Source organism: Cryptomeria japonica, chromosome 7 (assembly GCF_030272615.1).
Source record: "Cryptomeria japonica chromosome 7, Sugi_1.0, whole genome shotgun sequence".
Taxonomy (NCBI): Eukaryota; Viridiplantae; Streptophyta; class Pinopsida; order Cupressales; family Cupressaceae; genus Cryptomeria; species Cryptomeria japonica.
Window position 1 is genome coordinate 850,728,325 of NC_081411.1, and position 26,022 is coordinate 850,754,346.

Genomic DNA, 26,022 nt, shown 5'->3' on the forward strand with positions numbered 1-26,022 from the left:
ATAGAAGAATTTAGTCCAACTCAGATTTTGGGTATTTGAAATTGATCTTGTGACTGAAATTCACCTTGAATTCTGATGATTATGTCTTAAAATCAGAAAAAAGCACTTTGTTCTTGTATTTCAACACTTAGAAAATTTTACTCCTTCAAAATTCCTCTTCAAAAATCAATTCTCACAAAAATCTGAGAGAGAAAACTTCTTCTCAATTGCTCTCCAAATTTCCAACCTGAATAATGAATTTTGAAAGTGACTGGTTGAAAATATATAGAGTTTAAGGATTTTAAACTTAGAAGCTTCATCTTTGTGTTTTTTGTTTTTTCTAATTTTTTATTATTTTTTTTGTGTTTTAATGTTTTAAAGCTGTCCAAAATGGAAAGTTTTATTTCTCTCTCAAAATTCCAAAAAAGCAAGAAATCTTCTGGATCTTTCTTCCAAATTCCAGAATTCTTGAATTTTCGAAAATCTTTCTAAGTGTTGAAATTATTTTCCCTTTGGAAATAATTCTAAGTGTTGGAAAATATTCAAAAATATTTCATGTGTCGAAAAAAAGTTTCCAACCCGTTCGTTTGATTGACCCTTGATTTCATGTGCTTATTTTGTCAAAATTATTTTTCCTTTAGCCAATTTTTGTCTTTTGCCATGGCAAGTTGATTGTCTTCACGTCTTACCCATAGATCATGGACGAATTTGTATGCCTTGCTTAGGCATCTTCACATATTCCATTTATGCCTAGGCGAACTTGGTAGGTCTAACGTCTTATTCATCTTGGCCAATTTGATTTCATGTCCAAAATTTGAAATTACGGAATGTGCTTAGCCAAGAGTGGGTGATCTTCACAGAAGTTTGGACATCTCCTTTGTGATTTGCTTGTGATTAGACATTGCCTTCACCCTGCCATGCTAGGGCGAACAAGGGAAATGTCATGTCGTCTTTTATACCTCTTCTTTGGCGGACTTTAGAGTTCATTGGACATAGGTAGATCGGACTTTGTCTTGTGTTTGAACATCTTGGTCTCATCTTGGGCGGCCTTGATGGATCATTGGATTTTACTTTCCATGCCTTACTTTCTCCTTGAGCGGACTTCATCTATCATGTGCCATGCTTTGCAACATGCTAGGCGAACTTTGTTTGGCCATGTTTTAATGTCTTAGGCAGACCTCCAAGGTGTTTGGACTACACGTTGCTTTTATCCCTTGTTTGTGGACAAACTTAAACCTTCATGCTTGCTTTAATCTTCTTCTTAAGGGTGGACTTGGAATGTGTTTGGACAATCATCTTGCTTTATCCTTCATTCCATGTCTTCGCTGACTTGAAGGATAGCTTGCTTTATTCCAACCATGTCTACTTTCCTCATGGCGGACTTGGAGTCTTCCTAAACAAGGCGGAGTTCAAGGTTTTCTTACCATGCTTTTATGCTTTCATACTTGGTTGGGCGAAGTCCACACAAGTTTAGACATCTTTCTTTATGCCTTGGCGAGTTTAAGGGTGCCTTGACATGGGCGGACTTGGAAGCTCTCTTGACATGCTGCTTTATTACTTGTTTTCCATGTAGTGGGTGGACTTGGAGGAATTTTAGACATCCACCTCTCTTTTGCTTTATTTAGCTTGAGCTGCTTTTCATATTTTCTAGGCGAACTTGGCAGACTTTGTATGCCAAATTTTCTTGCTTTTATCTATGTTTTGCTTTCTTCTTTGGCGGACTTGGAAGAAGTCTTGCCAACTTGGTTTTGCTTTTCACACCCCTTGGGCAGAGTTCATGTCTACCTCGCCATCTTGCATATGCCTAGGCAGAGTTTGTCAACCTTTGGACAAGGGCGGAGTTCATGAGTTTTATGCAATGTATTGCTTGTGCTTTAATCCTTCACGGACTCTATGTCTACTTGGACATAGGCGGACTTTGGAGGTCTCTTGCTAATGTCAAACTTGGCATTCTTTAATCTTTTTCTATCTTCCAAACCTTGCCTTATGTTTTTCTTAGGCTGACTTTGCTTTCTATTTGCCAAGGCGGACTTGGCTTAGTCCTTGCCATCTTCACCAACTTCACTTGGGCGGAGTTTGAGAGTCTTATGCCAAGGCGGACTTTGGCCTTCCTTGACATATCTTTCACATGCCTTGGGTGAGTTGGAAATTTGCTTGCCATGGCTTTGCTTGTGCTCACTTGACTTAAGGTTTACCTTGCCATCCTTACAACATGCTAGTAGGAGTTAGCTTAACCTCTGCCATGGGTTACTTTTGATGCTTGTTTGCCAATTTGTGTTTGTGCATGGGCGGAGTTCAAGGAAGCTTGGACATGCTTCCACTTTGCAATGCCTTCGACATCTCTTCTTAACCTTGGCGGACCTCATGTGTCCTCAACCATGTCTTTGCCTTGAGCGAATTTTCATCTGGACAGCCATGTGCCTACTTCCATTGTCACCTTTATATTTGATCAATCATGTTCATGCCATGTTTATCTGGAACAAAACCCTAATTAGGGTTTCCACCTTGCTTTTTACCTTTGGAGACATAATTTTTCAATTCTGAGGACATGGGCACTGATCGTATGGCTCAAGGAATCATCTTTTGTCAACAAAACCCCAATTAGGGTTTTTACCCTGCTTTTTACACTTAGAGACCAAATTTTTCAATTCTGACAACATGGGCAATGATGAAATGCCCTGAGGAACAAAACCCTAATCCTACTTTCAAAAAAGCAGAAAAAAGCAAAAAGCAAGCCAAAAAAGATGCTTCCCAGATTGTGCCCAAAGTGCCAAAAAAAACTTTTCTAAATTTAGAAAAAAAGCAAAAAAATAGAAATTCCTAAAAATAGAAAATTGTTAGAAATGACAAAGCAATTGCGATCCTCGTCCTTCAAATCTTCTAAGCACTTTGACAACGTTTAAACACAAATTTGAGCATGATTTCTTTATTTAGCTCGAGATGACTTCAAAACTCTAACTCAAAACTCTCAGAGAAAATGGATTTATGAAGCTGCGGAGCTAGGACAAAACCCTAAAAAGCAAAAATAGGGGGTGCCCATCTGTGATGGGGCGATGTGTGAAATAGGTCACAACAGATCCCAAGAATCGCAAACTCTTGCACCTGACCCTCTTTCATGTACCAATATCTGCACCTGTAACATAGGATTGTTCCCATGGTTGTAGGACGGTAACAGCTTTTTATTTCTTCCTAAGGTTAAATAAGGTGTACACATCCTTCAAAACTTTAATACCCTTACTTTGCTTATATGTACAATCATCAATTTGGATAGTTTGTGTTAGGCGCAAGCTATATACTAGGAAACCCTTCTTGATGTTTAAATACTCTGGCCTTTCATCAGTTAGCTGCAAAACATTTTACAAATTACATTTTACCCAATGGTATGCCTTACCTTATGCAGTCCAAAAGGTTGTGATTGTTTTACAAACCAATATAACACAAAATATTATTATTCTATTAGATATCAAGATATCGATTACAATGAGATTCATCTCTTTATATAAAGTTTGGAGGATGAAACCGAATAAACATGACTTGACTCACCCTAAACGCGGAAAATAGAAAACTAAAAATGCTAAAACTCAGTTAAGTCAGTAAGGTGACTTTATTACAAAAGTAAGTCTTATCTTCTAATAATCATTTGATATTATTTTAATAACCCCTCTTAAGGCTTATTGTACTAAAACAAAACAAAATAAAATAAAGCATATCAAACTATAATCATCATGAACCATGAATTTGCCATTCTTCATAGGCTTTACTTTGAAAACAAACCATACACCAAGTAGAACTCCATCAAGTTGCCTCAAAACCTCGTAAAGGTGGAGCTCCCAAGCTGAATCCCCAAGTTCATGGACTACCATCTCCCCAAACTCATGAATCACTGATCTCTTGAATCATTGGACAGCAATCCATGTTGAGCTACACTGATAGAGCCCCAACAAGTTGTCTCATGACCCTCATAAGGGTATGACTCCCAAATACAACAAACTCCCAAGCCAACTCAGGAACCATCCATATTGATACTAGATTCCTTCAGATCTTCAATGATCTAGGCTTCTTTGAATGCATAAAAGCCAACTTCTTCAACATTGTCAACATTTGAAGGACATTCAACAATGGCTACATTAGTTACCCTGATCTTTCCCTTGAGAACATCATTTGCCCAATTTCTACAATTCCTAGTTGTGCAACCCATTTTCCTGCAATATTAGCATTTTGTTCCCCTTTTGTGCATATCAGATCTTCTACAATTTGAGTATAATGCTACCTTAATTTGAGGATCATCTTTTGTATTTCTTGCAATAGTTCTCTTTTCTTCAACTAGTAGAGCTGAAATCATATCTTGTAGACTTTTAGAAGAAAGTCGACTAAGAGTAAAGATGACATTGTTGAGTTTTGAAAGTAAACCGTTTAATAAAATGGCTTTAGCATCCTCATAATCCACTACAGAATTGACTTCTACTAATTGTCGAAGAAGAAATCTTAACTTGTTCACATGGCTTAAAATAGTAAATTTGTCAGTCATCTTGAACTTGAAAGGCTAAATTCAGCTTTAAAAAAAATATTGCATTTACCACTTCTGCTCCAAATAGTATATTCAAATTCTCCCAAATTTCCTTAGGTAGATGGTTTTGCCAGATCTATATGATGTAACTCAAAATCAGAGAGGTTAAAAACTTAAGAGCAATAACAGCTTTAGATTTATCATCTCTACTTTGCCATTCCAATACTTTACTAGCATCTATAGGAATTTTCTCATTTCCGTTTCTATTTCCCACAGATTTTTGTGCATCAATTGCTAGAATATTTATATAACAAAATTTCCATTTCCAAACCAAACAATGAAATTGAAAATTTTCAAACACTAATACATCCTTGCCATGAACTAAAGAAGCCCCTAGGTACCAATTTGAGTAGAAACCCTCAATTTTAATACCAAAAATCCTAGGTTGCCAAATAGAGTACAAGTATCGGTATGGGTGATGTCAATATGACCAACAAAACTGGGGATTGGGTACCATTTGTACAAAAAAAATCATAAATATATACATATTTGCAGCCTAAAAACAAGAATTATAAAATAGGGTAATTATAATATTAATTATTCATATACAATTTAATACATCAATATTATATTGATAAATAATAAATATTAATAAACAATTATATATTATATAATATTATTATTAATATTCCCCAATTTATACTTGGTTGGGTCTAGCAGACGTTCTAGCAAAGGAAACACCATGGACGGATGGGGTCTAACACAAGATGTGAGTGTTGGCTAACAGACATAGACAGAAGGACTAGGTGGAGGGGTGGGAATTGTGCTTTGTCGATGTCTTGGGCTTGCTAACACCTTACCTAGGGAGGTCAAACCCTTCGACGTGGCCATAAGGTAGACAAAGGTCTACAAGAAAAAGAATGGTGAATTTGACAACGATTTTTATGATGGTCTCGGTGCAAGAGAAGGGATAGTGATTAGATCTACAAATGATGGTAAATTATTCACTCAATTGACACCAACAGCAACATAGACTATCACAAGCACCTTGATGTGACATTTGTACTGCCTTTGGATTCAAGCATGTTCCGATGGATACTGATGAGAGAGAACTGATTAATTAAGCTACATCACTAGTTCAAAAACAAAAGGCAAAAAGGTGTGAAGTCAAAAAATAGGTTATATCATGAGAATGGAAAGCAAGATTTTATGTGAGATAGCAACTAATGTTGATACCAAGAAAAATAACATGGACTCCTCTCATGAGAAAATGCATGAGCATGATGGATGCTATTCAAGGTCTGGAAATAACGGTACAACTATCAAAACAAGGTTGGAAGATAAAAAGTAACACAAAGTTCTCTGCAGCCTTGGACATTGAAGGGAAACAAGACAAAACAAAATACAAAAGAGGATCACACAAAGAAAGCAATGAAAATATTTTGGAATCAAGTGCCAAGGAAGATGATGTTCACTTTCGAGCATACAAGGGTGTAGGGCACTCCTCAATCATCCAAAATAATATTTACTCTTAATTCAGTTAAGGTTAGGTGAATAAAATTAAATGCAAGCATATATAGGTCTCCATGTACCTAGGAAAGTGTCCAAGGGAGCATAGGGGGTTGAAATTATTTAATATTTGTGGCCTATGTCTAAAGACAAATGTATTTTTTATGAGTGGGCAGGCACATATTTCTATTATTTCTAACGTAAAATCAACAAAATCCCCATCTTGGTGTGGATTTGGAGAAGGAGAATTGTCAAGCTTTCACATGTATTGGTGGGTGTAAACACATGTATTGGTGGGTGTAAACAAGAATGCGAAAAGACACCTCTTTAGGCTCCCATTATGGAAAATTGAAGAGACACCACCTTAGGCACCCATTTAGGGAAATTGAAGAATCATCTATTGGCTATGTGTTGCATTTCATGATTGTCATGTGTCGCTCTCCAAGAGGGGGCATGGAATTTCCAAGAGGCACAAGAATGATATAAAAAGGAGGTAATGTTGTAAAAGGGAGGCTTACACTAGTGGTTAAAGCATTCAAAGTTGAAATCTTCTATTCAGAGATAAAGGGTAGTAGTAGCCAACAGAGTGTAGAAAAGCTTGTAGCTCCCACTTGCAGAGTTGTAAAGCCTAAGTGGCTAATATTTTGTAATTGATGAATTTGTATTTCATTGAGAAATAGAAGGAAAGTTAATGATATCAAGTTTCCACAATCCATAGAGATTATTGTTAAATTATTTTTGGATTAGATTGTGTTAGAGATTTTTTGCATCAACGTTTCGGATCACACTTTGTGATTCATCGTCAAGATGATAATAGAGAGCATAAGGAAAGTTATTTCTTGCAATTTTATGAGTTATACTCTTTGTTATGCTATGTGTGAATGTTGGGTGGAGTAACCCTCATCTAGTGTAATAGAACATGTTTTTGGAAGTGTTAGGGGAGCCCCACATCATGGTATCAAAGCCAATGTTCCTAAGCGTGCAGATAGAGCATCAAATGTGAGCAATCTTGCACCAAGATCTGTGGATGGAGTGTGTTAGTTGTTGCAGAAATGTGTTCCTAAGCGTGCAGATAGAGCGTGGAATGTACGACAATCTTGCACCAGTATCTATGGTGAAGTGTGTTTACGAGCAAGTTACAAGAGGAGCTACATAAAGAAGTTGTGGAGCAAGTTTTCCTGAGTGTGTAAACAGATCGCCAAACATGAGTCAATTTACACCATGACTTGAGAGTGTTGCTAAGAGGATTTGTCTAGAGGATTTGAGAGGTTGAAGATGGAAAAAAGGAAGAAGAATAAGGCATTTTTCATTGGATGAATTATATAGATTCATGTGCCTGAGAAAAGAGAGAGAATATTAAGAGATAGAATGATAGATAAAATGAAAGAAATGAATCGACAATTGGATGAAATAAGAGTAAAGATCAAAAAGATGCCACAAAAGAGAAAAGTAGAGAAGAAAAGAGGTGTGGGTAATTTTCTTTCTAATGATGTTTTGATTGCAATAAAGAAGGAAGATATAGCAAAGTGCCTTGCATGTGGCACAAAAGAAGAGGCTACAATAGAGGACTTGGAAGGCCTGATATTTGATGCAGATGCAGAAGAGTTTGCAGAAAAGACATCTATTGAAAGTCATGGAGGATGAAATCAAGGCGGTTGCAGCAGAGACGAAGATGGACTTTGAGGGTCTCTTGTTTGATGTGCAGATCAACGAAGATGAGGTTGTCACCTTGGAAAAAGAGGAGATTAAACTTGAGAAGGAAGAGATTGCAGCAGAGGCGGTCTTTGTGAAGGCTTGAAACCGTTTACAGCAGAAAAGGAAGGTTAAAAAAGAGCTGCAACAATGGATGAGATTGCAACTTGCAACAGTAGAAGCAGAATGGCTCGCATTGATTGAAGATAAATTAACATGTCTTTGGGAAGATATTAAAAAAGAAAAGAAAGAGGTTACAACTGGGGATGGTGTTATAACAAAGACAGAGAAATATAAAGATGTAGAGGAAGTTACGAAATGTGCTTTGGAGGGCACGAGGATGATGAGGAGAATGGAGCAGCCAAGCATGGCGAGGTTGGTTGTAAAACAAGAGATAGTAAAGGAAGACAATATTGTAGATGTTTTAGCAGAGGATGCTAAAGAGATGTATGTTGAGGTGGTGAGTGCAGAGGAGGTTGCAGAATACATTTGGAGGAGGTGGCCAGACTCAAGTGGGTTAAAATCTACAAAGAAGAGAAGCAAAATGTTGAGTGGTGAGATGAGAAGGAATGTTGAGTGCAGAACAAATATGATGGAGGAGGTCAGGTTATGGTGGAGTTGATTCCACATTGAAGAGTAAAGAGCAAAGTTGCCAGAGGAGGAGGATGCTTGTTCCGACCAGTGGTACCTGTTACATCATCGTAACAGGTACCACTTGGAGGTACCTGTTACAATGATGTAGTTCAAGGAAGATTGTTAGCAATCTAAAAGGGTGGCTCTACCATCCAACTCCATTTTGTGAGACCAAGCTCACAAAAAATCCTGCCTCTAAGTGTCTGAACAGGAGCATCCCGGGGTGTAGGGCAATCCTACATCATCCAAAATAATGTTTAGTCATAATTCAATTAAGGTTAGGTGAATCCAACTTTGGAAAATTGAAGAGACACCACCTTGGGCGCCCAATTGGGGAAGTTGAAGAGTCATCTATTAGTTATGTGTTGCATTTCTTGATTGCCATGTATTGCTCTCTAAGAGGGGGCATGGGATTTCCAAGAGGTGCAAGAATGCTATAAAAGGGTGCCATGTCCCTGCCAAACTTGGTTGGTGGCCCTTAAGCTAATACAAATCATGGGCTTCATAAATAAATAAATTTAAAGACAGCCAACTAGCAAATTCTCACACAATTTACCTTAATTGAATCTGAGTTTCGCTATATATATATATATATATATATATATATTCCTTTTGTTTTATTCACATCATAAATCAAAATACAACAAGATTATAGTCACTGGTCGGCATTCTCTTTATGAGATATTAACCCTTAACGATGGGAATTATTATGAATACAAAGAAGGCCAACTCATTATATTAGAAGCAAAGGCAGCATTGAGTACTATTAAGTCTTGTTGTCTTTGGGCCAACCATATATATATATATATCATTTCAAGAGGGCCAACCCTTATAATAGTAGCGCTTAAATACTTAATAAACAAACATAATTAATAAGGAAAATATAACGAAAGTATGTGCTTAGAAGTGGCCAACCTCCCTTCATGATTATTACAAGATTAATACTGGACGACAGACTAATAGAGTTTGTGAGATTGAATGAAGGGACACATTCCTTTTGTGGTTGCCTCTTTTGAGAGGAATAATTGCACCATCTTGAAGTGCATAAAAAAGGGTAGAAAATTGGAATTAGAGAGGAGCAGAAATAAAAATATATAGAATCTGCATAGCGAGGAAAGAAGAAAAAGAAACATTTACTATATAATCAGAAAATCGGACCTCATCAAATAGGAATGGGAAATGGAAATATAAGGAAGGAATCGAATGAAACCAGATATTCATAAACATGTATATATTCAGAAAATTGCCTTATTAATAAGACTTCACAATTTTCTATAATGTTGAAATCAAAAATTACACAAGGGGCTTAATTGCACCGGTTCCAAGCAGCCTCGTTTTTATGAAAAGACATCAATTAATTAAGAAGAGACCTCTTTATTAAGAAGGATGTCCCTAATGTTGGAAAGTCTGTCATTGATGAAAGAATATGTTAGAATCTTTATGAATGAAAGAATATGCAAATACAATACAAAGAATGCATTTGATGACAAATGAGAAAAGATGTTGAGTTTATTAAACGGCTGGGATAAGTAATGGCATTGATTAATAAGACAGCAATGATGACTTAGAGTTGGGAGCAGTGGCTTCATTAAGATGGTGACGATGTCAACAAATTTAATAAAAATGATCACTATGCAGCAATCATATGCAGCAGTTTTACAGTGATTATAATATCTGTGCAAGCAGTGACCATGAAGAATGAAATAACAAACTTCAGTATCATATGATATATGTGATTGACCAATTCATAATGTTGATGAAGAAAGGTAATGCAGCGATCAAAGATTTGCAAACTGTGAAAAGAATACCAAGGATGTTTTGAGGATATTATATGCTCTTATTGAAGAAGCTTAGAAAGCATACATTTGTGAGGCACATACTGTAATATAAAGGAGTAAATACAGAATTTCTTCCTTGATTACTATACAGCAATCTCCTTATACTTGAACAACATTTTTTGGAAACAAATGACAAAGCAACATGAGAGGACTATTTCCTCAAAAGATGGCAACTTGAACAATAGACAACAGCACGAGTTATATACGTTTGGAAGAATGTCTGTGTGAAATTTATATATAAGTTTGGAATAATGTCCGTGTGAAATCTATTCAACCAGAGATCATTATCCATATATAGAATGCTCCTAGTAACAAGCGATGGAGGAAGACTCATTAATAGATTGCAATATACAGCAGTGGTGTGAACTTCATTATGAGACAACATTCATGGCGAATTACAGAGATTATGAAAGGCTCAGTTTTGAATAAACACAACAGTGGATTCATACTTGACATAAAAAGACTTAAGTACATGTTACAGCAGTGGTATGAACTTCATTATGAGACAACATTCATGGCGAATTACAGAGATTATGAAAGGCTCAGTTTTGAATAAACACAACAGTGGATTCATACTTGACATAAAAAGACTTAAGTACATGTTAGAAATTCGTTGAGGACAAAGACAAGTCAGCATACACATCAGAAAGAAGATCGTGGAAGTTTGCAGCCTAGCTGTCAAGTAATTACCTTTTGTTTGAAAAATCAACATATCAAGGCAGTGTTTAATTAAGAAAAGATCTATTCAGCAATATTACATCTACAGCGATCCATATTAAAGAATGCATCAGCCGACCATAATACTGGTTGGAGACGTAATCAGCAAGTCTTAACTAAAGCATAAGCTTGTTATAAGATGTCATTGGAATAATGATAATAAGTGATTAGTTAGTCTAAAGAAATTGTGATATATTATGGCAGCAATGTAAATTAGGCAAACCAAATAATTATGATACGACAGTGGTTCATTAAAGATGGCAATGATTCATCATTTGAAAGTGCCACGGTTCATTAAACCATGATTCATATAGTTAATACAAGATAACGATGCAACAATGAATGAAAGATGTGACTAATGTCAAGACATCAATTCGTGAAGAGCCAAACAACCACAATGAAAAGGATGTGACTAATGACAATCATTATGCGGGTTCATCATTCAAGATGTGAGTTTAATGATTAATATTTCATTAACAATAAAATATAATTATTTTAAGGCAGCAATTCAATGAAAGAATAGTCAAAGAATGAAAGGGAGAAAATAAATTAGGTAGCGATTACATTTAAGATAAAAAATAGTGATCTGGTTCATGGTTTAGGGTGCGGTAATGATATAATAGACATCGATTTAGATTATTGAATGGCAAGACTTTTTGAAAAGCACAATTAAGTGTTAAAGGTTGTTGACAATAGACAACCATTCAAAAGGATGTCTCAATTCACATAGAAGCATAAGAATATATAAAGAGAAACAATTGTGGGTGAAGAGTTTTAGAAAGTATGATGTGTGGTATGTGAGATAAAATGATATATCAATACAATTAAGAGTAGGATCTAGAACAGAGAATATGAAGGGCATTAAAGATTCATATTAAAGGAAATTGGAGCTAATTATGGAGATATTATAGAAGATTATTGAATGCAGATTTCTGACGATTTGTATAGATAGATTCATGAAAATATTTATGGTAGATTTATGGACTGTGTGTGCAGATTTATGAAGGATTTTTGAGCAAGTGTGATCAGTTTATCAGAATTATTAGGAGATTGTAACAGTTTGAAGAAGGAAATTTGAGAAGAATAGAATCCATCATCTGTTGCTATAGCAACATCGTAAAGGTGGAAAATCAGATTTAAGTGAAGTGGGTTGGTGCTCACGAATTCTGAAGTGGGAGTTGGTGCTCGCAAAATTCAGATTTGAGAGTTGGTGCTTCCAGTGGGTTGGTGCTCACAAAATCAGATTAGGGAGTTGGTTCTAGTGGGTTGGTGCACACAAACGTAGGGGTTGGTGCCTACAAACATTGTAAAAGAAGATATTTATAAAAGCATTTATTGCCGTGGTTTTCTCCCGTAAGGGTTTCCACGTATATATCTTGTGTTCTATTTGTGTTCATATTAGTTAGATCATATATGAATGTTGGTACGGAATGAATATGTTAATGAGATAAGTTATATACTTGTGATTGAAGTTGAAAAACTTTAAATTGGTAACAATTGTTGTTATACTGATTCACCCCCCCTCTTAGTATAACTGTGTGCTCTTCAACTAACAAGAGTGGTGACTCTATACCCCCCTCTAAGTAGGCCACCCCAAGTTGGATGGAATTGTCATGGTTGGATGTTCCTACCACTTGTGCGCCAAGGGGTCAAGTTGTCTTGGTTGGATGCTCCATGCCCTTGGGCTTGGTTGTGGCAAATGGTTTTGGGCACCCTTTGTGTTATCCTCTCTAATCCCCATGATGGTTGGTTGTGGAAGTGAAAGAAGCAACCGTGTTTGGGTTAGTAAGGAGACACGGTTGAGAAAGCAGATACGGGTTCCCCCTCTAAGTAGACCACCTCAAGTCGTATGGACAAGAGGTCATGTCACTTGTGGGCCAAGTGGTCGAGTTGTCTTGGTTGGATGCTCCACACTCTTGGGCTTAGTTGTGGCAAATGATTCTGAGCACTCAATCGTGCTTTCTTCTCAATTCCCTACAATGGTTGATTCTTGGAAATACAACTAATGAGTGATGTTATTTAACTTAAATATCTATTTGATTGTTAAAGCCATTGATTATATATGCATTTATATGTTATTGGATTCCTAACCCTTATGGAAATAATCGGCCTTATGAATTATATTTCAAATGTTGACTAACATTATTAGCTATATTTCTTATTTTAATTGAACCTGTGATTTTAGGGCAAGATTTAGAAACATCCCCAAAAGGGAACATTACAAAGGGAGGCTTGGGCTGGAGCTTAAGCATTAGGAGTTGAGCTCTTGTCTTTAGAAATAAAGCGTAGTAATAGCTAAGGGGTGTGGAAAAGCAATTTAGAAACATTCCCAAAAGGGAACATTACAAAGGGAGGCTTGGGTTAGAGGTTAAGATTAGGAGTTGAGCTCTTGTCTTCAGAGATAAAGAGTAGTAGTAGCTAAGGGGTATAGAAAAGCTTGCAGCTCTAACTTGTAGAGTTGTAAAGCCTAACTGGCTAATATTTTGTAATTGATGAATTTGTATTTCATTGAGGAATAGAAGTAAAGTTATTACTTGCAATTTTATGAATTATTCTCTTTGTTTGGGTCCACTTTTATAAGAGTTTTTATGAATATTCTTTATTAATCTCTCTTTTAATCAAAGGATCATTATATCCTTTGTTTTTATCTCCCTTTCAATTCTAAAGGATTATTTCATAACTTTATCTTCTCTTGGGAAAAAAGTCACATAACAATATCATCTAACATAAATGAAGGTAATCTCACAAAATTTGTCCATTATCTTCTGCTATTCAACCACAAAAATATGCAGGTGCAACCCATCTGTGTGTTAGATATACATATTCTGTTGTCTTCTACCATTATTCTCTGTTAGTGACAACTTTCATTGGCAGTGAAGCTATAGTATACTTGCTTGAAAAATTCATTTTGTATCATTTTACAGCTATTTTCACTGAGAGATTATATGTAAGAAGACAAAATAGCTATTATATAATAACATATTTTCAGTCATTGTGTATCAAGGTACACAAAATCATGCATTAACAATAACAAATGTTACCTGTGAAATCCAAAGCACTCGGTCTTGATAATTCGTCTGCACTAAGCATTCGCTGTAGATCATGTAAGAGTTCTGGAGGAATGTTTGAAAAGTTCTCGTGTGACAAGTAAGTTATCTTGCTTGCATACTGCAGAGATGCACAAACTTTAGTTTCTGCTACAAAATTCAACAACTATAGCTATGATAAACAGCAAATACAACGCTAAAAGTAATATTTAAACAAATAAAATTTGACTACAGAAGAAAAAGTTTTAAAGTTATATGTGGAAAGCACATTCTAAACATGCATTCCTCAATGGACAGAATCTCTAGATTTTATGCAAGCACTTTCAGGATGAACTGTTATTAGCCATCAGTGACAATTTTTATATAATGAAAAATTAAATTGTGATAAACAAAGCTTCATATCATTTCCAGAAACCAGCAAACCAAAATGCTCATGTCTAAACATGTGTTGACTACTGGTGGGGCAAGAACAAAAAGCAAAAAAAATTAGAGCATTGAAACTTCTGATTCCAAAATGAATAGCGTTAATCTTTATCCGGGATGCAAAATTCAATGTTAAGTTAAGAAGACAGACCGTTCGAGCATTGTTGTTACAGTCCAAGAGAGGTCTTCGTGCGATCAAGTGGTATGCAAGACATCCAAGACTAAATACATCTGAAGAACAGCTAGCATTTGACATCTTACTGCGAACCAGCTCAGGAGCAGTGTAGTTTAAGGAAGGCGTGAGTGGTACTACAACATCCTCAACATCATATTCCTGCTTATGAAATGGTCCACTAAATTAAAAGAACAACAAAATATGAAATCTGGCTGAGTGACTTGTTTCACAGTTTTTTTGACTAAAAATTCTAAGTAAGTTAAGGATGGTAAATTCAATATATCACTTTATACAATGCACATATAGCACTGAGCCATTCAGATCAACCATTACAATGGCAAATATCATTAGTCATACCTCAATTTAGACACAACAGAAAATATGTATACTTACTGGGTAATGAAAAGGCTGAGCAACATTTGTATCTCCTGAAACCTGATCTGTGGCAACAGCAAAGCCAAAGCCACCCAACTTCCAGGCTCCACTATAAGTGATAAAAATTGCCTGCACTTAAGTATCAAAAACAATAAGTTCCATGCAAAGAAAACAATATATTTGCCAAAGGTTCTCCATGACACATGAGAAAGCAAAATAATAAAATCCAGCCATTTGCACACAACTTAAAATCTAATGACATCTCAAGCACATTCCTGTAAGAAATATCTCCTCGGAGAAAGATTATTGGCAGTGTAATCACATGTTTTCATAACTAATAATGAGCTACAATGTGTGATTAGTGATACATCGTCAAAGATAGAAATCATCAAGGTTTGTGGCGTGTATCTTAAACATCCAATTTAATTATCTCAAATGCATCAAGGATGGAAGATACAGTATCAAAACTAAGATATTCTTGTGACTTTATATGTCATTTTACTCAATATTACATAATACAAGACAAGAATAGCATCTTAAAACTTTTGGAATTTACACAAATGCAAATTCACTACCTACCTGCTGTCAACCACAAAGTAAATGATTATTGGAAAAAAGATGGCAGATATATCTATATAGATATTTTATTTTCTTAAATGTTAACCTACCTCTGGTGATATGGCACGATGAATCATCCGTGCATTGTTGTGAAGAAATCCCAGCGATTCTGTTAATTGTAGCAAACCATGCTTTATTTCCAATTGTCCCATCTCCTGCACAGGCTCACTAACAATAAACTTAATTACAAGTTCAAATAGTCCAGGAACAAAAAAGTCATAAACTTCCTTCAAAGTTTAGTAACAGCACCCAAAAGTAGAAAACCAGTACACCTGATTATACCAAAAAATGCATGCATTTAATGAGCTTCTGAGAAGAACATCATCCACTATATATGTGGAACAACAAATGTGAGAGAAAGTCCATCCAGGTTTATTATTTTTTTATCATTTACTATCATTATTGCTGCACTAGAATGTGCTTTCTGTACAAAGATATCAGAGACAATGTCCATTGTCAATCATATTATTTCATCAATAAAAAGAATTACAGTCCAGACTCCAAGCATAGTACTGAAGCACAGAATTCCAGAAATTTTGAAACTCTTCACACTTAAAATTGCCATACCATATACAACTTGTAGTATCTGTATAGAAACACCAAAGAACATAACAAAGATGGAGGTTTTGAATTGTTACACCCACATACCAAACTTGCACATGATGAAAGGGATTATTAAGATGGAGTTTACACCCACACACCAAACTTGCACATAATGAAAGGGATTATTAAGGTGGAGTTTTTGAATTGTTTATAAAGTAACTGACACGCATTGCATATCTAACAACCACAATGCAGAGGGCCTACAAGGAAGGACACTAGAAGTGCTGGAGATGTTAATACAGGAGGGAGGATAGCATCAAATCAACATGGGGACTTGCAGCACAAATCAACAGGATGGCAGATCACCACACAATAAAAGGCTCAAACCACAAAGCCATCGCAAAGATTACAAATCAGCAGGAAGAATTTATTGAATGGGAACCTGAATTCTGTGTCTACTTTGAGTGCTAAACAAATTAAAGATACATATGTAAGAGACTAAAGATTGGTTTAATTATAACTTGATTTGGGGGTACTATACCTTAAAAGAAAAACACAAAATCTAAGTGCTTATGCTAGGATATACTGAAAGGGGAATGGATGTATACCCCCATGTAGACACCCCGAATTCGACCACACCACGTAATTAATTAAATATTATTTAACATAATTCACCATCTCATAAATTTCCATAATTAATTATTGCTTATTCCCATAAATAACTAAATTTTATTTAATTTATTATGTCCCCTCTTTTCTTCTAAAAGTTAATTAATTTAATTAATATAACCTTAACCCCTACTAACAAATTCTTTTAAACCAAATTAATTGTAATGAATTAATTATTTAAACTTGTCTCGATCCTTATTAACATTTTTCGTAATTAAAAATCAAACCAAATCCCCAAACTTGTAGTCATGTGACAAGTGTCCTCTACTCCTCTTAAATGTTTACATGCACCCTTGACCTCATCCTTTGACCAATCTCTACATTGGTTGCTCACATGTGTGAGATCTTTCTAGCCACCCTACACTTTCACTTTTCTCCCAATGTCACACTCCTAGATTTTCTCTCTTATATTTGCCACTTATGCTACACTTGTCAAGTCATTGTTCTTCCCACTGTGTGCTCACACATATGTGAGCACACCTAACTTTCTTCCCCATGACACATCAGTTTTTCAAGCTTCCACCTTGTGACACTTGGCACAAGGTTAAGCCTTTGTCCTCTCATTCAATCTCATCCAGAGTTCCGTGACTCGCCATGACTCGCCAAAACTCGGCGAGTCACGGGCCGAGTGATCATCAGCGAGTCCTGGGTGGCTCGGACCCAGACTCGCCGAGTTTTGGCCAAGTCATGGCGATATCCGGTAACATAGGCGAACAAAATGAAAACTTTTTACTTTGATTGATCTTTTCCTGATCTGCAGATGTTTTATAGAAATTTGAAGAAGATAAGATGTTGATATTCTCTTTGCGATGTTGAAAATATTCAATATCTAACTGATATTTGCTTTAGAAACTTGAAAAAATAAAGATAAAGCATGTTTGTTGTTCATGAATGACAGTGAATTCCCTGTGTGAATTATGAATGCTATCTTCATACATATAGAAGACTCTAACTATCTCTTCTAGTCTTGAACTGTTCGATCAGCTTGGAAAAATGCATAGTTTTAACGCTACCTTTAGGCAATATGCTATTCTCAGAAGGCATGAGTTTATGGAGGATGTGTGTTTATTCATAAACTCGACAAATAATTGACAATGTTTAGTCATAAAACATTGTCAATTATTTAAGGTTTGTTTAATAAAGGGTGCATGAAACAAGTTTTAAATCCTTAAAAATCGCTAAATTTCTTGGGGTTTTCACTTTGCCGAGTCCTGGCCGATCTAAGTCCTGAGTCGAGTCACCCTTGCCGAGTCCGAGTCCCGTTTCTATGATCTCATCCCTCCATCTCACAAAGCATCTTGACCTTCCATTTTAGCTTCCAAAATTCTATAAATTGGAGCCTTCCCATTTCATTTTCAACAATCAATTTGAAGTAAATTTATGCTGTTGAATTCGTATCTCAATCCTCATATTATCAAGGTTATGTTGTGTTGGAGAGCATCCACATACCAGCTGCATCAAAGAGAAAATCATGTGAGTTAGGGTACATCACTTCAGCTCAATCAAAAAGATTGGGAAGGCAAAAGGCAAGGTAAACACTTTAACTTGTCTTATCATATCTTTCAAGTCTATTATTCCTTTTCATCATCTTCACCCTAAAACACTAGAAGATTCATCTTTGAATTTTATTTAATAATTTTTATTGACATGTTACCATCATAAATATTAATCAACACAAACAACAAAATTATCATGTCACAAGACTGAGATTGTAATAAGACATTCAAAGCAAGTGATTTTGAGAGGGGCACAGCATATGTTGCCATTGTGGCTCTCCCACGTGCAATATTGGCCTGCTATCTATAATAGTAACTATGATAACAATGATATATAGGCGATGGAATGATTCAACATATACAACACATATTCTTATGTGTGTCCTTGGATAATGTAATCATTTAATGCCATTCGGTTGCCTCATCTTCATTAGCCCACAATCATACCACGTAATATCCTAATATCACTCTTTTTTGCACTCATCTTGAATGCTTACAAAATTATCATATGCATGAACATATACATAGCATTCTTTGTATTGGAATCCTATATGTAAAGCTGAGTTTCATTTGTCTACTGCTTAAATTAGCATGGCCAAGAGTTCCTCCTCTAAAAAGCAACAATGAACAAGGGAAAACCTTGTTTAGAATCTTGGAAAGGCAGTTAGAAAGTTAAATTTGACAATTAGAAACTTAATGTGGCTAAGGGAATGTAGCTACATGGCAAATAACCAGTTGAGGAGGATGATGACCAGGGCCTTGAAGAAATAAATTGGACTGACATGGACGATGACCAAACTACAAGGGGGAGAAACATTATTTTATCCAAAGGTGCAATTATTAATGAGGCAAAAAAATAGATAGTTATAGGCATCATTACATAGTCCAGTGATAAACTGAAAGTCCAACAAAAACTCACTTTGAAATTCCAAGGGATTGTTAAAAGATCCATTCCTACAGGGAACAAAGATCTACCAATTATAGTAAATGGTTCGATATTGGGATTTCTTAGGAAATTATTAATGAGGCAACAAAATAGATAGTTATAGGCATCATTACATTGTCCAGTGATAAACTGAAAGTCCAACAAAAACTCACTTTGAAATTCCAAGGGATTGTTAAAAGATCCATTCCTACAGGGAACAAAGATCTACCAATTATAGTAAATGGTTCGATATTGGGATTTCTTAGGAAAGGTGTGTCAACCTTGCTCCTAATGTGATCATATGAAGATTGCAAATTTTAGACTAGAAACTCAAAAACTCAATTTTTGTGATGTAGACTTTGTTTTTGGGCAAAATAAAAATTCTAGGTTGTTCAACATCACTTCTAGAAATGTGTGTTGCATAGGTTTTTTAGCTCTACTATAAAAATTAAAAATGGGCCCCAATGTCCTCCCAAATCAAAATTTATGGCCTTTAGAAGTTGGACCTCCTACATTAAATATATAGAAAAGAAACTCAATTTCCAATGTTACATAGAGTTTCTTGACAGGGGGACCGGGGGACCAAGGGCCTAAGTTTGGGGACCGTGGGGGGACAGCAACAGGGGGCGGTGCTGATATACATATAGTACTTGAAAAAACAGTTATAAAAAGATGTAGAAGAAATACATTTCAAATGAAACTTTGGCAAATTAGTAAAATGGCAAAATTGCAAATACTAAATACTAAGATTTAAGGTTTTCAGTTTATTTAAAATACTTGAATACTAAATAAAATTTGACAAATGAAATTGTCAAATTGGAGATTTCTTTTAAATTTAAGCAATCAGATCTGAATCTAACTAATTAAATTATAATCAGACTGTGAATGAGCAGTAATAACAATAAAGCACAAGACACAAGACACAAATACCCTGGGAAAACCTCCCTCTTGGAGGAAAAACCCAGCATCAAAGATTCAGATCAGATCCTTTATTTATAAGCAAATTACATGAACAGTATATATCAGATTACTTATCTGATTGTAGTGTCAATCTAGGGCAGATTCAAACCAAGTATATGCAGCTGCAGTATATCAATCTTTAGAGGGAGCAGAATATCGACATCACTTGGAGAAGAAGATCGCTGAAGTATGAGGACACCGATTTGCAGCAAGCTGCCCAATAGATTCGCTCAATCATCGGATAAGCTCGCAGCAGTATGAAGACTTAGATCGCTTACTATCTTTCCAAGTTCGCTGATTAAATTCGCATAAGGCTTATAGTATACTTGCTTGATGAAGATGATTATATTTGAAGTGTGAAATGAATCTTGTTTATATACAAGATTCATGTTCATGTTTTCCCCCAAGTCGGCTTTAACAAGATTGCAACCATTTTACATAATTTGGAGTTTGCCTTTTAGCGCCCAATTTGGGGCCTACATAATTTACAAGTTACACCACGTTTCATTTTGGGCCCAGCCCCAATAGACATGTAATCGCTTAAACTATTACAATATGATTACTATTTTAATTGCCACTAGGCAACATTAAAATCTAATCCGAACTTAGCTATCCATTTCAACAATTTCTATTATATCGAAAATATCATAACGATGATTACAACGAGTAGCATGATATCAAAATAAGTATAAACTACAAAATGTAGAAATGTAGTTAAGGGAGGCCTTTGATCATCCCCAAACTCCTCATGGTCAAAATCAGCCAAACTAACACCAACCAGCCCTGCATCTCAAGTCGTAGCATCCTCATCAAGCTGTGATGGCTCCTCTAGTTCTACATCCTATCGTGTTGCTACTCTCTTTGAACACAAGTGTCTTGTTGTCAATGAGACGCAAAGCACTATGTACAACCACAAGCTTCTCTGCTCTACTAGAGGTAAGTTTGTTCCTCTTAAGCTAAGTTACCGGTTCGGGTTCGGGTTCGGATTCAAGTACGGATTCGGCAAAAAAATAATCTTGGGTACGGGTACGGGTTCGGGTTCGTCCGTACATATATATATATATTTTAATTATATATATATATATATATATACAATCCATACAAAAATAAAATATACAATGTGACTTTCCATACATAAATGATAAATCACAAATCATAAATCCATAATTATTAATTGCCAATGCCAATAAATATTCATATATCGCAAATGTAATCAGTAAACTAATAACTAAAGTCTAATATCATATTCATAATTTGCAAAAAAGATAATATTCAAGTTTCAAGTCTTTTTTAAAAAGTCATAAAGGGGCGAATTAGAGTTTTATTATAAAAAAACTATTTTAAAAAGTCTTTTTTATTATTTTTTATTGTTTTTTGGACCCGTGGGCCCCGTTTTTGGGAAACCACGGGCCTGGGTTCACACGGGTCCTCCTAGGTTCGACCTGGGTTCCACTAGGGTCCTTCCCAGGTGGCTGGGTTCCCTGTGGGTCCTGCGTCGGAACCCAGCCACCTGGGAAGGACCCGGGAGGAACCCGAGGAGAACCCGGGGAGAACCAGGACCGGGCAAGAACCAGAACCGGAACCCAGGCCAAAAGGGGAAGAATCGGTAACTTAGCTCTTAAGAGAGTGGATGAAGCTATAGGTAAACTAGTTCCTCTTAGCAGCTAAGTTGTCGGTCCCGGTTCGGATTTGGATTCGAGTTCGTGGGTTCATTCAAAAAAAATTTGGGGTGGGTTTGGGTTCGCTTTGGGTTCGTTCCTATAAAAACATGTAAAAATTAAAAACATATACATATATGCAGCAGCAAATAAGTTCATAATACACCACTATCAACTATGCTAATAGTAAAGTAACATAGCAAAATACACCATCATATCAATGTTTCAGTTCAAAAATAATGATGCCAATATTAACAATCAGCCATCACTAATCAAATATCATCAAAAGTCATCAAACATATCATCATCCTCCTACTGTGGCAAATTCACAAATGCACAAATGAGATATGTTTCACCTTTTTGGCCTTTTGAGTGGTCTATTTTAGGGTTGGAGGGTCAAGTTGACCAAAATAAACCAAAATAGAATTTTTTAAAAATCAAATAAATGTCTTAAATCCGTCAAATTCATCCTAGGTTATGTTGTTGAGTTCAAAATTAGCAGCTGCAAATTCTTTTTAATTCTCTCCATGTCCTTCATGGCAAACCCATGGGCAAACTGCAGGACCCTAGCCGTATTTGGGCTGGACCAAACTAGGACCCTAGTCTGCCAGGGAAGAATCTAGCAACTTAGCTTAGTAGTTGAAGAACTAGAACCCTAGATAGCAAACGAATGGCTAGAGTGGTAGTCAAAGATTTTTGTCCATGACAATTCCACCGCAAATTTGAGTCGTCCTCTGCCATAGTTCCTATATCCATCTTAGCCACGTCAAACTAACCCCTAAGAGTGGCAAATTTGGTCCACTCAATGTGAATTGTGTTGGCATTATTAGGATCATACATCTTATCAATGCACCTAAAGAACCCTACCTTAACCTCATCATCCAGAATTGGTGTAACTCAACCAAACCTAGCCTTGTACGCAAGGGAGTGTTGAGCTTATCCCATCTCCGTTGAATGATTGGCCAAATGTGCTCATTGTATAACGCTAAAGTTGGGCCCTTCACTCGCACAGCAGCCCTCATCTGGTCAAGCATAATTTCAATGCACTCATACACCTCTCCAAAGTTAGGTGCATCCCCATCCCCATATTTGATGACCTACAAAACTAGAGCAATAATGAAAACTATGTATTTTGCATCACTCCAAAACACATCACTCTTCACTATATCCTCTTCACCTAGATGTTGAAAAAATCATAAAACCAAACGTGAAAAAAAAGAGGATTTGAGAGGGTTTTGTAAAGGGTAAAAAGCATGGAAGAGGCCTACATACCATTAGGATTTGACCCTAGCACAAAAAACAAGAAAAAATGCCTTTTTGTGGCATCCCGAGACAGAAGACTTCAGACATCCCGAAAACAGAGGAACACCCCATCCCCGTCCCCTCGCCCCGAAGATGTCCCCGTCCCTAAAACGCGGGGGTTGGGGGGTGCAAGTTTTTGTTGTTTTGTCAATTTCTAAGTTGTAGACTTTGTTTTTGGACATAATAAAAATTCTAGATTGTTCAACATCACTTCTAAAGATGTCTGTTGTGTAGATTTTTTTTACCACTAAATTTTTAGCAATGAACCACAAAAAATTATGTGTTCCCCCTTGCAAACCCTGATGTTTCCAGGGCAAGTATGTCTTCGAGACACAGGGACAAGGACAGGGCATCCCCCTATCGTCCCTCCACTACCACAAAAAGGCATTTTAAAAAAAAATCATTTTTTCTTGTTTTTTGTGCTAGGGTCGAACCCTAATGGTATGTGGGCCCCATCCATGCTCTCTACCCTTTACAAAACTCTCTCAAATCCTCATTTTTTCTCACATTTGGTTTTTTTATTTTTTCAACAACAAGGTGAAGAGGATATAGTGAAGAGTGATGTGTTTTGGAGTGATGCAATATACATAGTCTCCACCATTGCTCTAGTTTTCCAAGTCACCAGTTATGGGAAGGGGGATGCACCTAACCTTGGAGAGGTGTATGAGTGCATCTATTGTATGCTTGACCAGATGAGGGCTATTGTGCGAGTGAAGGATCGCACTTAAGCATTCTAATAGTGGACGAAACCCCATTGTTCACATAGAGAAACTTCATCCAGAGGTTGCATTGGAGCTTCAAGATTTCAATAGTTACAGCAGTTTTCCATTGTTTGTGTTCAGGGCTTTATTGATCTTGTTGCAGTGATTCCAGATATCTGTTGAGGGGTTTGTTGATGTTATTAATCCTGTATCAGATCATATGTATGCATTTTCCATTTGGAAATCAAACAATAACAGTTTGTGGTGTTTACAGTGCCATTGATGGTATTCAATTGTAATAGTTTTTATGAGTTTTGCTTGTAAATTGGAGTTTGAAGATATTTACTCTTTGCTGCTGTTGTAAATCAGGTTTCAGACCTGATAATATGCTTTTGGATATCATAAAATATATTTCCGTGTGTTCTATGAAGTTTCATTCAATTTAATGTCCTTTTATGCAAGACTAGCTCACTAGATTTGGTGTTTGTTGTGACCATTTCACACATCGCCCCATTAAAATGGGGGCCCCCTCTTTTTGCCCGTTTTGCCTGTTCTTTTTCTCTGCTTTTTAGGGTTTTGGTAGTTTGTCAGTTGTCTGGATTAAGGGTCAAGCCTTAGGGTTCCCGTTTTGACGTTTTTGGGCCAGAGTCCAGTCAGTCTTGGGAGTTTTTCGAGCTTCCTTTCGTAGGATGCAATTTTGAATAAAGTGAATTCGCCAGAGGCTAAGTGAGTTGGTCTATTTTCAATTGGAATTTTGAATGAAGAGTCTAAATTTGTCTAAGTGTGAATGATGAAATTGCGAATTTTGTCCAATTGAGTGATTTTGACCAAATTTTGAAAATTTTGATATTTGATCCCGGGCATTGGAAAGGTCTTGTTTTTGCCTTGTGAAGTGATTGTAATCCCGAAATCATGATATTTTGGCTTGTAGGAGCAAAATCGCTCCTGTCCCTCAGTGAAGGACCGGAGCTCGTTTCTCAAAATCTTACTGTCTCTGCAGGATCAAGACAAATTTTGAAGTGGAAGTGATAAAGGGAGGGATGATCTTTCCGTTGAATATAATTTGAAGAATTTCACAAGCATGGAAATGTGCCAGGAGTAAAAATCGCTCCTGTCCCTCAGTGAAGGACCGGAGCTCAAAATCAAACATTGCCTTGTCCTTGCAGGATTTGAACAATTTGACGATTTAAGGAGAACCAAGGAGATATGTTTCATCAGTTGAATATAATTTAGAAGTGCCTTCGTGAAGGAAAATGGACCAAAATGAAAAATCGCTCCTGTCCCTCAGTCAGGGACCAGGGTGAAATTCAGTGTAGCTCCCGTCCCTCTCCCAGGGACCAGAGCGAAATTCCTCATAGGGCAAAATTTGGGTGAAGATTGAGCAAGTTTTGAGTTTGAAACAAGAAAGGAGGATGAAATGAACCCGTTGAAGACAAATTGAAGATTACAAGACATCAACAGGAGACTCAAATTGACCTAGGCGCTCCTGTCCCTCAGTCAAGGACCAGAGCGATTTTGCCTTAGGTCAATTTCTCGCCAAGTTTGAATGAATTCCAAGCCATGGATGAATGAAGGGATGCACAACAAGATCGTTGAAGATAAATTTTGGGGTTGGCAAAGTGTAATTGAGCTTGCACATGAAAATTCGCTCCTGTCCCTCAGCCAGGGACCAGGGCGAAATGATGATTATCTTGCCTTCCACTCAAGTTCAAACCACTCCAAGTCAGGATACATGGAGGCAAGGGTGTTTTGAAGCGTCTCGACGATGAACAAAGTTACAAGGACCGCTAAAGTTGAAAGAATTGCACCAAATGCCCAAATTCGCTCCTGTCCCTCAGTTAGGGACCAGAGCGAAATTTCTATGAAGGCTTGGGTTTTGAAGGTTTATCAAGTTTCAAGTGTCTAAGAGGGATCAAAGGACCTCATTCTACATGGTGAAAGTGATTGCAAGTTGATACAAACAAGGTTGAGCCCAGGATGCCCAAATTCGCTCCTGTCCCTCAGTCAGGGACCAGGGCGATATTTACCATATTGGCCAAATCCTTCAAAAATCACGCCAAGTCAAGGACGTACAAGGTTGCACAGGGTCTAAGGTGTCTTAAGAAGATGATATGCAAAGAAATCAAACGTCAAAAGGTGATCAATTGAGCCAAGGAGACAACATCGCTCCTGTCCCTCAGTCAGGGACCAGGGCGATTTTCACAAGATCATTCATTTTCCTTCAAAATCATGACAAGGCAAGGATACACAAGATC

The 26,022-nt window shown here is 36.6% G+C and overlaps 1 protein-coding gene across 2 annotated transcripts in view; it reads right to left on the reverse strand.

Moving 5' to 3' along the window:
* The window catches only part of LOC131028967 (SCY1-like protein 2 B), a 79,919-nt gene that overhangs the window by 45,068 nt on the left and 8,829 nt on the right, over positions 1–26,022 (reverse strand). The window contains exons 2-5 of one of the 2 annotated variants that reach the window (XM_057959351.2): positions 15,564–15,668; positions 14,914–15,024; positions 14,497–14,679; positions 13,917–14,043 (exon numbers count right to left, since the gene is read on the reverse strand). In XM_057959351.2, the coding sequence (XP_057815334.2) occupies positions 13,917–14,043; positions 14,497–14,679; positions 14,914–15,024; positions 15,564–15,668 (526 nt within the window). Of the gene's footprint in view, positions 1–13,916; positions 14,044–14,496; positions 14,680–14,913; positions 15,025–15,563; positions 15,682–26,022 lie in introns of both variants that reach the window. The other variant, XM_057959352.2, reaches the window with a different exon arrangement.